The sequence below is a fragment of the Lampetra planeri genome, chromosome 65 (genome assembly GCF_965212315.1).
Source record: "Lampetra planeri chromosome 65, kcLamPlan1.2.h2, whole genome shotgun sequence".
NCBI lineage: Eukaryota > Metazoa > Chordata > Hyperoartia > Petromyzontiformes > Petromyzontidae > Lampetra > Lampetra planeri.
Window position 1 is genome coordinate 3,487,806 of NC_136171.1, and position 11,999 is coordinate 3,499,804.

Genomic DNA, 11,999 nt, shown 5'->3' on the forward strand with positions numbered 1-11,999 from the left:
CCACCCGACCACAGCCAAAGGAGTGAAGTTGACACGTGCCGTACCGGAGATTCACAACGCGCCAGGCCACTTCCGGTGCTGTGCAACCAATTTCCGGTGTTGTGATTACGACTTCCGGTTTTGTGATTATGACTTCCGGTGCTGTGCAACCAATTTCCGGTGTTGTGATTACGACTTCCGGTTTTGTGATTATGACTTCCGGTGCTGTGCAACCAATTTCCGGTGTTGTGATTATGACTTCCGGTGCTGTGCAACCAATTTCCGGTGCTGTGATTACGACTTCCGGTTTTGTGATTATGACTTCCGGTGCTGTGCAACCAATTTCCGGTGTTGTGATTACGACTTCCGGTGTTCTGTTCCCGACTTCCGGTGTAGTCCTCCCCGAAGTCGCTCCACGCAGTTTCGAGTGAAACTTCGTGACATTTGCTGCTAAATCCGACTGAGGATGATTCAACTCACCAGTGGATGGGTAAGTGAGGAGAGGCTGAGTGAGAGGGTGAGAGGGTGAGTGGGTGGGTGGGTGGGTGAGAGGGTGGGTGGGTGGGTGGGTGAGAGGGTGGGTGGGTGGGTGGGTGGGTGAGAGGGTGGGTGGGTGGGTGGGTGGGTGAGAGGGTGGGTGGGTGGGTGGGTGAGAGGGTGGGTGGGTGGGTGGGTGAGAGGGTGGGTGGGTGGGTGGGTGAGAGGGTGGGTGGGTGGGTGGGTGAGAGGGTGGGTGGGTGGGTGGGTGAGAGGGTGGGTGGGTGGGTGGGTGAGAGGGTGGGTGGGTGGGTGGGTGGGTGAGAGGGTGGGTGGGTGGGTGGGTGAGAGGGTGGGTGGGTGGGTGGGTGAGAGGGTGGGTGGGTGGGTGGGTGAGAGGGTGGGTGGGTGGGTGGGTGAGAGGGTGGGTGGGTGGGTGGGTGAGAGGGTGGGTGGGTGGGTGGGTGAGAGGGTGGGTGGGTGGGTGGGTGAGAGGGTGGGTGGGTGGGTGGGTGAGAGGGTGGGTGGGTGGGTAGGTGAGAGGGTGGGTGGGTGGGTGGGTGAGAGGGTGGGTGGGTGGGTGGGTGAGAGGGTGGGTGGGTGGGTGGGTGAGAGGGTGGGTGGGTGGGTGGGTGGGTGAGAGGGTGGGTGGGTGGGTGGGTGGGTGAGAGGGTGGGTGGGAGGGTGGGTGGGTGAGAGGGTGGGTGGGTGGGTGGGTGAGAGGGTGGGTGGGTGGGTGAGAGGGTGGGTGAGAGGGTGGGTGGGTGAGAGGGTGGGTGAGAGGGTGGGTGGGTGGGTGGGTGAGAGGGTGGGTGGGTGGGTGGGTGAGAGGGTGGGTGGGTGGGTGGGTGAGAGGGTGGGTGGGTGGGTGGGTGGGTGAGTGAGAGGGTGGGTGGGTGGGTGGGTGAGTGAGTGAGAGGGTGGGTGGGTGGGTGGGTGGGTGAGAGGGTGGGTGGGTGGGTGGGTGAGAGGGTGGGTGGGTGGGTGGGTGGGTGAGAGGGTGGGTGGGTGGGTGGGTGGGTGAGAGGGTGGGTGGGTGGGTGGGTGAGAGGGTGGGTGGGTGGGTGGGAGGGTGGGTGGGTGGGTGGGTGGGTGGGTGGGAGGGTGGGTGGGTGAGAGGGTGGGTGGGTGGGTGGGTGAGGTGCTGAATGAGAAGGTGAGTGGGTAGGTGAGTGGGTAGGTGAGTGAGAAGGTGAGTGGGTGGGTGGGTGAGAAGGTGAGTGGGTAGGTGAGTGGGTAGGTGAGTGAGAAGGTGAGTGGGTGGGTGAGTGAGAGGTGAGTGAGAAGGTGAGTGGGTGGGTGAGTGAGGTGCTGAATGAGAAGATGAGTGGGTAGGTGAGTGAGAAGGTGAGTGGGTGGGTGAGTGAGAGGTGAGTGAGAAGGTGAGTGGGTGGGTGGGTGAGTGAGGTGCTGAATGAGAAGATGAGTGGGTAGGTGAGTGGGTGGATGGGTGAGTGAGAGGTGAGTGAGAAGTGTGAGTGAGTGAGAAGGTGAGTGGGTGAGTGGGTAGGGTGAGTGGGTGGGTGAGTGATTTGTTGAGTGAGAAAGTGGGTGGATGGGTAAGTGAGAGGTTGAGTGAGTGGGTAGGTGAGTGAGAAGATGGGTGAGTGAGAGGTTGAGTGAGGTGAGTGAAAAATGTGAGAAGTGTGAGTGGGCGAGTGAGAGAGGGTGAGAGGGTAGGTGAGTCTGAGGTTGAGTGAGTGGGTGAATGGGTAGGTGAGTGTGAGGTTGAGTGAGTGAGACGGTGAATGGGTCAGAGGCTGAATGAGGAGGTGGGTGAGTGAGACGGTGAGTGAGAGCTTGAGTGAGTGGGTGGGTGAGACGGTGAGTGAGAAGGTGGGTGAGACGGTGAGTGGGTAGGTGAGTGAGGTTGGGTGAGTGAGAAGGTGAGTGGGTAGGTGAGTGAGAGGTTGAGTGAGTGAGTGAGACGGTGAGTGTGGGAGTGAGTGAGACGGTGGGTGAGTGAGTGAGTGAGACGGTGGGTGAACGAGTGAGACGGTGGCTGAGTGAGTGAGAAGGGTGAGTGGGTGAGTGAGAGGTTGAGTGAGTGGGTGAGTGAGACGGTGGGTGAGTGGGTGAGTGAGACGGTGGGTGAGTGAGACGGTGGGTGAGTGAGAGGTTGAGTGAGTGAGTGGGTGAGTGAGACGGTGGGTGAGTGAGACGGTGGGTGAGAGGTTGAGTGGATGAGTGAGAGGTTGAGTGAGTGAGACGGTGAGTGAGTGAGTGAGACGGTGAGTGTGCGAGTGAGAAGGTTGAGTGAGTGAGACGGTGGGTGAGTGAGTGAGTGAGTGGGTGAGTGAGTGAGACGGTGAGTGGGTGAGTGAGTGAGTGAGTGGGTGAGTGAGTGAGACGGTGAGTGTGTGAGTGAGAAGGTGAGTGAGTGAGTGGGTGAGTGAGTGAGTGGGTGAGTGAGTGGGTGAGTGGGTGAGTGAGTGGGTGAGTGAGTGAGTAGGTGAGTGAGTGAGTTGGTGAGTGTGCGAGTTGATCAAAAAGCACAGCGCGACGATTCCACTTGCGTCGGGTGGCGGAGGGCTCTCTCAAAGACAATACAAACCGACCCGTCCCTACCAACCCGACAGCTTTCACCGCACTGAACACCACCACCAACCACCACCACCAACCACCACCAAGTAGCATCGTCACACAACGCGTTTATTTGGGGTCGTATCATTCTCAATTAACATTCACGACGTTCCCACCTTCTCAATAAAACTGAACGAGTCCCACCCCCCCACCCCCCCCCTCACACATCGTCGTCGTCCACAGCCGGCGGCTGCGTAGGGACAGCTGCCGCTGGGGTCGCTTCGGGTCGTGTGGGGGTGCTGGGGCGTGGTGGTGGTGGTGTGGGTGGTGTGGGTGCACTGGGTGGTGGTGGTGGTCGATTGAGATCGCCGTGAAACTTAAATGGAAGCGAAGTGTCACGGATACCCCCTCCCCCCCCGGCGTCTTGCGGTCCTAGCCTGTGGGTGCCTTCGCCGCGTGTGGCGAGTCTGTGGGTGGTGTGTGTGGGTGTCTGTGGGAGTCTGTGGGTCTCTCCGCGTGTGGCGAGTCTGTGGGAGTCTGTGGGTGTCTGGGAGTCTGTGGGTCTCTCCGTGTGTGAGTGGTGTGTGTGAGTGTGTGGTGTGTGTGTGTGAGTGGTGTGAGTGGTGTGTGTGTGTGAGTGGTGTGTGTGAGTGTGTGGTGTGTGTGAGTGTGTGGTGTGAGTGGTGTGTGTGAGTGTGTGGTGTGAGTGGTGTGTGGTGTGTGTGTGAGTGGTGTGAGTGAGGAGTCTAGTGATGCTTGGCCTCCACGTACGCCTGGTACATCTTGCTGACGTTCTCGCGGATCTTGTGCAGGTACGGGGTCAGCACGGCCACCGTGTCGGTGAGCAGGGTCCTGCGCGCACGCACGTGGAGACACACGGAGACGCACGTGGAGACAGAGACACGGAGACACAGAGACACGTGGAGACACAGAGACACACGTGGAGACAGAGACACGTGGAGACAGAGACACGTGGAGACACACAGAGACGCACGTGGAGACAGAGACACGGAGACACAGAGACACGTGGAGACACAGAGACACACGTGGAGACAGAGACACGTGGAGACAGAGACACGTGGAGACAGAGACACGTGGAGACAGAGACACGTGGAGACACACAGAGACGCACGGAGATGATGGTGTTGCTGCTGTTGGTGGTGGTGATGATGGTGATGGTGATGGTGCTGCTAGTGGTGATGGTGCTGCTAGTGTTGGTGATGGTGATGATGGTGATGATGCTGCTAGTGGTGCTGATGGTGATGGTGATGATGGTGATGATGCTGCTAGTGGTGCTGATGGTGATGGTGATGATGGTGATGATGCTGCTAGTGGTGCTGATGGTGATGGTGGTGATGGTGCTGATGGTGCTAGTGGTGATGATGGTGCTGCTGGTGCTCACTTGGCTTGCTCGCCGATGTTGGAGGTCTGCAGGCCGTGCACCATCTTTTTGAACTCGGCGGACACGTTCTTGTAACCCTCCCAGAACGCGTCGGGGAAGAGTTGGGCCTTCACCACAGCCGTGTCGGACATCGCCTTGGGCGCGGCCTCGGACCCTGCGGGAGGGGGGGCACGGAACGTCGGACGATCACGACGACGCCCATACCCTCGCGCGTACGCATACCTATCAACCCCTTATCAGTGCCGTATGGGATGACGGCTATGGTCTCTGTGGGTCTCTGTGGGTCTCTGTGGGTCTCTGTGTGGTCTCTGTGGGGTCTCTGTGGGGTCTCTGTGGGGTCTCTGTGGGGTCTCTGTGGGTCTCTGTGGGGTCTCTGTGGGTCTCTGTGTGGTCTCTGTGGGTCTCTGTGGGTCTCTGTGGGTCTCTGTGTGGTCTCTGTGGGTCTCTGTGGGGTCTCTGTGGGTCTCTGTGGGGTCTCTGTGGGGTCTCTGTGGGGTCTCTGTGGGTCTCTGTGTGGTCTCTGTGCGTCTCTGTGGGTCTCTGTGGGTCTCTGTGGGGTCTCTGTGGGTCTCTGTGTGGTCTCTGTGTGGTCTCTGTGCATCTCTGTGGGTCTCTGTGGGTCTCTGTGGGGTCTCTGTGTGGTCTCTGTGGGTCTCTGTGGGTCTCTGTGGGTCTCTGTGGGTCTCTGTGTGGTCTCTGTGTGGTCTCTGTGGGTCTCTGTGGGGTCTCTGTGGGTCTCTGTGGGGTCTCTGTGGGTCTCTGTGTGGTCTCTTTGGGTCTCTGTGTGTCTTTGTGGGTCTCTGTGGGTCTCTGTGGGTCTCTGTGGGGTCTCTGTGGGTCTCTGTGTGGTCTCTGTGCGTCTCTGTGGGTCTCTGTGGGGTCTCTGTGGGTTTCTGTGTGGTCTCTGTGGGTCTCTGTGTGTCTCTGTGTGTCTCTGTGGGTCTCTGTGGGTCTCTGTGGGGTCTCTGTGGGTCTCTGTGTGGTCTCTGTGGGTCTCTGTGAGTCTCTGTGGGTCTCTGTGGGTCTTTGTGGGTCTCTGTGGGTCTCTGTGTGGTCTCTGTGGGTCTCTGTGGGTCTCTGTGGGTCTCTGTGGGGTCTCTGTGGGTCTCTGTGGGTCTCTGTGGGGTCTCTGTGGGGTCTCTGTGGGGTCTCTGTGTGTCTGTGTGTGTGTCTCTGTGTATCTCTGTGTGGGTGAAGCGTGTGTGGGTGAAGTGTGTCGGTGTGGGTGAAGCGTGTGGGTGAAGCGTGTGGGTGTGGGTGAAGCGTGTGGGTGAAGCGTGTGGGTGAAGCGTGTGGGTGAAGCGTGTCGGTGTGGGTGAAGCGTGTGGGTGAAGCGTGTGTGGGTGAAGCGTGTGTGGGTGAAGCGTGTGGGTGAAGCGTGTGGGTGTGGGTGAAGCGTGTCGGTGTGAGTGAAGCGTGTGTCGGTGTGGGTGAAGCGTGTGGGTGAAGCGTGTGGGTGTGGGTGAAGCGTGTGGGTGAAGCGTGTCGATGTGGGTGAAGCGTGTGTCGGTGTGGGTGAAGCGTGTGGGTGAAGCGTGTCGGTGTGGGTGAAGCGTGTCGGTGAAGCGTGTGGGTGAAGCGTGTGGGTGAAGCGTGTCGGTGAAGCGTGTCGGTGTGGGTGAAGCGTGTGTGGGTGAAGCGTGTGGGTGAAGCGTGTGGGTGAAGCGTGTCGGTGTGGGTGAAGCGTGTCGGTGAAGCGTGTCGGTGAAGCGTGTGGGTGAAGCGTGTGGGTGAAGCGTGTGGGTGAAGCGTGTGGGTGAAGCGTGTCGGTGTGGGTGAAGCGTGTCGGTGAAGCGTGTGTGGGTGAAGCGTGTGTGGGTGAAGCGTGTGTGGGTGAAGCGTGTGGGTGAAGCGTGTGGGTGAAGCGTGTGGGTGAAGCGTGTGGGTGAAGCGTGTGGGTGAAGCGTGTCGGTGTGGGTGAAGCGTGTGGGTGAAGCGTGTGTGGGTGAAGCGTGTGGGTGAAGCGTGTGGGTGAAGCGTGTCGGTGTGGGTGAAGCGTGTGGGTGAAGCGTGTGTGGGTGAAGCGTGTGGGTGAAGCGTGTGTGGGTGAAGCGTGTGTGGGTGAAGCGTGTCGGTGAAGCGTGTGTGGGTGAAGCGTGTGTGGGTGAAGCGTGTCGGTGTGGGTGAAGCGTGTGGGTGAAGCGTGTGGGTGAAGCGTGTGGGTGAAGCGTGTGGGTGAAGCGTGTGGGTGAAGCGTGTCGGTGTGGGTGAAGCGTGTGGGTGAAGCGTGTGGGTGAAGCGTGTGGGTGAAGCGTGTCGGTGTGGGTGAAGCGTGTGGGTGAAGCGTGTGGGTGAAGCGTGTCGGTGTGGGTGAAGCGTGTCGGTGTGGGTGAAGCGTGTGTGGGTGAAGTGTGCCCATCGTGTCGAGTGGCGAGCGAACCTGCAGCCAGGATGCAGACGACGGCGAGAGTCGCCAGGGCAGCCACGTGGAGCTTCATCTTCTTGCTGTTGGGGTTGGTGGCCGGAGCGAGGTACCTGCTGAGCACACCCAACAACAACAACAAAGATCCCCCGTGTAGCCTCAACAGACTGTAGGGGCAAGTGCAGTTAGCGAGCACCTACGAAGGCCGGCACGGCACACGATGGGGTGGGTGGCCAGCACCACGCCCGGCCGCCTTTGTCTCCCCGGTGGCGATGTTTACTACGCACCGCACCAGGTACCCATTTGAGGCCGAGTCGACCTAGGGGAGGCTCCGGACCCGTTCAGATAATCGTCACCGGTGTTGGCCGTGAGCAGCATGCCAAAGCACTGCACCACAGGGTCGGGATCGAACCCACGACATCCTGCACACCAGGCGAGGTAGTCAACATCTCCTAGCCACCGTGATGATGATGATGATGAGAGAAAGACACGAAAACTCCAAATCTACAGCAGCAGCAGGCATCGTCAGGATTGGGATCGAACCCACGACCTCCTGCACACCAGGCGAGGTAGTTAACGTCTCCTAGCCACCGTGATGATGATGAGAGAGAGACACCAGGCGAGGGAGTTAACATCTCGCGGCGCCCCAAACATGTTCACGTGCACAGGCTGTCCAGAGCACTCTCAGGGGTTTCGGCTGCAGTCTGGGCGGGTTTCCACCGTCTGGGTCTCATCAGCAGAGCTTAAACTGCGGGTCACTGTGTGAGTGTGAGTGGAGCTGAGTTTGAGTGTCTGTGTGAGTGTGTGTGAGTGTGTGTGTCTCTGTGTGAGTCTGTGTGTGAGTGTGAGTCTGTGTGTGTGTGTGTGAGTGTGTGTCTGTGTGTGAGTCTGTGTGTGAGTGTGAGTCTATGTGTGAGTGTGTGTCTGTGAGTGGTGGTGGAGCCGTGTGAGTGTGTGAGTCTGTGTCTGTGTGAGTGTGAGTGAGTGCGAGTGAGTGTTGGAGCCTGTGTGTGTCTGTGTGTAAGTGTGAATTGGAGCCGTGTGAGTCTGTGTCTGTGCGAGTTGGAGCCGTGTGAGTATGTGTCTGTGTGAGTGAGTATCTGTGAGTGTGAGTGAGTGTTGGAGCCTGTGCGTGTCTGTGTGTGAGTGTGAGTTGGAGCCGTGTGAGTGTCTGTGAGTGAGTGTGAGTTGGAGCCGTGTGAGTGTCGGTGAGTGTGAGTGAGTGTGAGTGAGTGTGAGTTGGAGCCGTGTGAGTGTCGGTGAGTGAGTGTGAGTTGGAGCCGTGTGTGAGTGTCTGTGTGTGTGAGTGAGTGTGAGTTGGAGCCGTGTGAGTGTCTGTGTGAGTGTCTGTGTGTGTGAGTGTGAGTTGGAGCCGTGTGAGTGTCGGTGAGTGAGTGTGAGTTGGAGCCGTGTGTGAGTGTCTGCGTGTGTGAGTGAGTGTCTGTGTGTGTGAGTGAGTGTGAGTTGGAGCCGTGTGAGTGTCTGTGTGAGTGTCTGTGTGTGTGAGTGTGAGTTGTAGCCGTGTGAGTGAGTGAGTGTGAGTGGGTGTGAGTTGGAGCCGTGTGAGTGAGAGGCACTCACCACGTGGCTGAGAGAGTGGAGGAGGCGAGTGATGCCGACTCTGGGAGGCTCTCCCTTATATACACGCACTGGCAGGCGCGCACACACCCACACGCACACATGCACGCACGCACGCACACACACACGCACGCACACTGGCAGACCCCCACACACACGCACACACGCACGCACACTGGCAGACCTACAAAGAGCGCACACACGAGACTGGCACACACGGGACTGGCACACGTGCAAAGGCGGGCGCACACACACACGCACGCACACACACACGTACACACACACACACACGTACACACACACACACACGTACACACACACACACACGTACACACACACACACACACGTACACACACACACGTACACACACACACGTACACACACACACGTACACACACACACACGTACACACACACACACGTACACACACACACACGTACACACACACACACGTACACACACACACACGTACACACACACACACGTACACACACACACACGTACACACACACACGTACACACACACACGTACACACACACACACGTAGACACACACACGTACACACACACGTACACACACACACGTACACACACACACGTACACACACACACACGTAGACACACACGTACACACACACACGTACACACACACACACGTACACACACACGTACACACACACACGTACACACACACACGTACACACACACACACGTAGACACACACGTACACACACACACACGTACACACACACACGTACACACACACACACGTAGACACACACGTACACACACACACGTACACACACACACACGTAGACACACACGTACACACACACACACGTACACACACACACGTACACACACACACACGTAGACACACACGTACACACACACACGTACACACACACACACGTACACACACACACGTACACACACACACACGTACACACACACACACGTAGACACACACGTACACACACACACGCGTAAGTAGAACTTCCTTCGCACCGTACGTAGCCAACTGCTAATCGGAGGTGTGGGGGAAGCACCACAAACTAAACACGACAAGAAGAAGAGGAGGAGGCAGTTCTCCAGAGATGAGATTTCAGCACCGCTCATAATCCCACGAAGATGAAATCAGGGATTGCAATGGGTGAGCAGGGAGGTGAGTGAGTGTGGGATGGTGGTGAGTGCGGGGTGGTGGTGAGCTTCAGGTCATCTCGGCCAGTCAATGACCTCCCTAATGGAACATCTTCGCCGGTTAGAAACATTGAGGCTGGCCTGCCTACGATCAATCCTGGGTTTAACCTGCAGGCTGGATTGTGTGAGGAGCTCACAAATCCTCGAAAGATCTGGACAAAGTCCCATCGGTGAGCTCCTCCGGCAGGCAAGGCTGCGTTGGCTGGGTCATGTAGCCCGCATGCCCAGCCACCGCATGCCTAAGCAGCTTTTGTTCGGCCGGATCGAGGGGGCTAAACGGGCGCGGCACGGGCTAGAGAAGAGATGGAGTGATGTGGTACAGTAGGATGTGGAGCTGAGTGGACTTGCCGATGGCTGGTACCAGCGGTGTCAGGATCGGCCTCTGTGGAGGAGGCTCGTGAAGGACGCTACTGGGCAGTTGGAGGCAGTCGCCCTCCAACAACAACGGAGGGCGGAGGAGCGATGCTCACAACAACGAGCGGAGCACCGGGCAGCTAAAGTGAAGTAAGTTGGCACAGTAGGGGGCATAGGTGGTGTGCATCTACCGGTCACCTCAGTCAGCCAACCCACGGCACCTGCAGGGTCTGTCCCGAGACCTCCTGTCAGCATTGAGCCTTCGACACTTCTCGTGACGGCCTCAAAGTGCACCTAGCCTGGCACAGGCGCCGTGGTAACGTCACCGCCACTTAGTGGAGAATGACGATTCTTGGTATTGGTGAAAGTGTGGGGTGAGTGTGGGGTGGTGGTGAGTGAGTGTGGGGTGAGTGTGGGGTGAGTGTGGGGTGGTGGTGAGTGTGGGGTGAGTGTGGGGTGAGTGTGGGGTGGTGGTGAGTGTGGGGTGAGTGTGGGGTGGTGGTGAGTGGGGGTGAGTGTGGGGTGAGTGTGGGGTGAGTGGGGGTGAGTGTCGGGTGAGTGGGGGTGAGTGTGGGGTGAGTGTGGGGTGAGCGGGGGTGAGTGTGGGGTGAGCGGGGGTGAGTGTGGGGTGAGTGGGGGTGAGTGTGGGGTGAGTGTGGGGTGAGTGGGGGTGCGTGTGGGGTGAGTGGGGGTGAGTGTGGGGTGAGTGTGGGGTGAGTGGGGGTGAGTATGGGGTGAGTGTGGGGTGAGTGTGGGGTGGTGGTGAGTGAGTGAATGGGGTAGTGGTGAGTGGGGTTAGTGGTGAGTGAGTGAGTGGGGGTGGTGGTGAGTGAGTGGGTGGTGATGGTGAGTGGGTGAATGGGGTAGTGGTGAGTGAGTGAGTGGGTGGTGGTGAGTGAGTGGGGGTGGTGGTGAGTGAGTGGGGGTGGTGGTGAGTGAGTGAGTGAGTGGGGGTGGTGAGTGAGTGGGGGTGGTGGTGAGTGAGTGGGGGTGGCGGTGAGTGGGTGAGTGTAGTGGTGAGTGAGTGGGGGTGGTGGTGAATGAGTGGGGGTGGTGGTGAGTGAGTGGGGGTAGTGGTGGTGAGTGAGTGAGTGGGGGTGGTGGTGAGTGAGTGAGTGAGGGGGTAGTGGTGGTGAGTGAGTGGGGATAGTGGTGAGTGAGTGGGGGTGGTGGTGAGTGGGTGAGTGGGGTTAGTGGTGAGTGAGTGAGTGGGGGTAGTGGTGAGTGAGTGGGGGTGGTGGTGAGTGGGTGAGTGGGGTAGTGGTGAGTGGGGTTAGTGGTGAGTGAGTGAGTGGGGGTAGTGGTGAGTGAGTGGGGGTAGTGGTGAGTGAGTGGGGGTAGTGGTGGTGAGTGAGTGGGGGTGGTGGTGAGTGAGTGAGTGGGGGTAGTGGTGAGTGAGTGGGGGTGGTGGTGAGTGAGTGGGGGTAGTGGTGAGTGAGTGGGGGTAGTGGTGGTGAGTGAGTGGGGGTGGTGGTGAGTGAGTGAGGGGGTAGTGGTTGTGAGTGGGTGGGGGGTAGTGGTGGTGAGTGAGTGGGGGTGGTGGTGAGTGAGTGAGTGAGGGGGTAGTGGTGGTGAGTGGGTGGGGGTAGTGGTGGTGAGTGAGTTGGGGGTGGTGAGTGAGTTGGGGTGGTGGTGAGTGAGTGGGGGTAGTGGTGAGTGAGTGGGGGTGGTGGTGAGTGAGTGGGGGTGGTGGTGAGTGAGTGGGGGTGGTGGTGAGTGAGTGAGTGGGGGTGGTGGTGAGTGAGTGGGGGTAGTGGTGAGTGAGTGGGGGTAGTGGTGGTGAGTGAGTGGGGGTGGTGGTGAGTGAGTGAGTGGGGGTAGTGGTGAGTGAGTGGGGGTGGTGGTGAGTGAGTGGGTGGGGGTAGTGGTGGTGAGTGAGTGAGGGGGTAGTGGTGGTGAGTGGGTGGGGGTAGTGGTGGTGAGTGAGTTGGGGTGGTGAGTGAGTTGGGGTGGTGGTGAGTGAGTGGGGGTAGTGGTGAGTGAGTGGGGTTGGTGGTGAGTGAGTGGGGGTGGTGGTGAGTGAGTGAGTGGGGGTGGTGGTGAGTGAGTGAGTGGTGGTGAGTGAGTGGGGGTGGTGAGTGAGTGAGTGGGGGGTGGTGGTGAGTGAGTGGGGGTGGTGGTGA

At 59.0% G+C, this 11,999-nt stretch overlaps 1 protein-coding gene across 3 annotated transcripts; it reads right to left on the reverse strand.

Annotated features, from left to right (window-relative positions):
* Window positions 1-3,087: 3,087 nt before the first annotated feature.
* On the reverse strand, window positions 3,088-9,528 carry LOC144737154 (blood plasma apolipoprotein LAL1). 3 transcript variants are annotated; one of them, XR_013588894.1, is made up of 4 exons: window positions 8,325-9,528; window positions 6,762-6,859; window positions 4,382-4,535; window positions 3,088-3,831 (listed from the first exon to the last, which is right to left on the reverse strand). XR_013588894.1 is itself a non-coding variant. In XM_078619870.1 (4 exons), exons 1-4 carry the CDS (start codon window positions 8,423-8,425, stop codon window positions 3,726-3,728), a joined length of 459 nt encoding a protein of 152 aa, XP_078475996.1. In that variant the 5' UTR covers window positions 8,426-8,540; the 3' UTR covers window positions 3,088-3,725. The 3 variants fall into 3 exon arrangements, 2 of the variants coding, with proteins under 2 accessions (XP_078475996.1, XP_078475997.1); XM_078619870.1 differs by having other exon boundaries at window positions 8,325-8,540; XM_078619871.1 differs by having other exon boundaries at window positions 6,762-6,856; window positions 8,325-8,429.
* Between the last annotated feature and the right edge of the window lie 2,471 nt (window positions 9,529-11,999).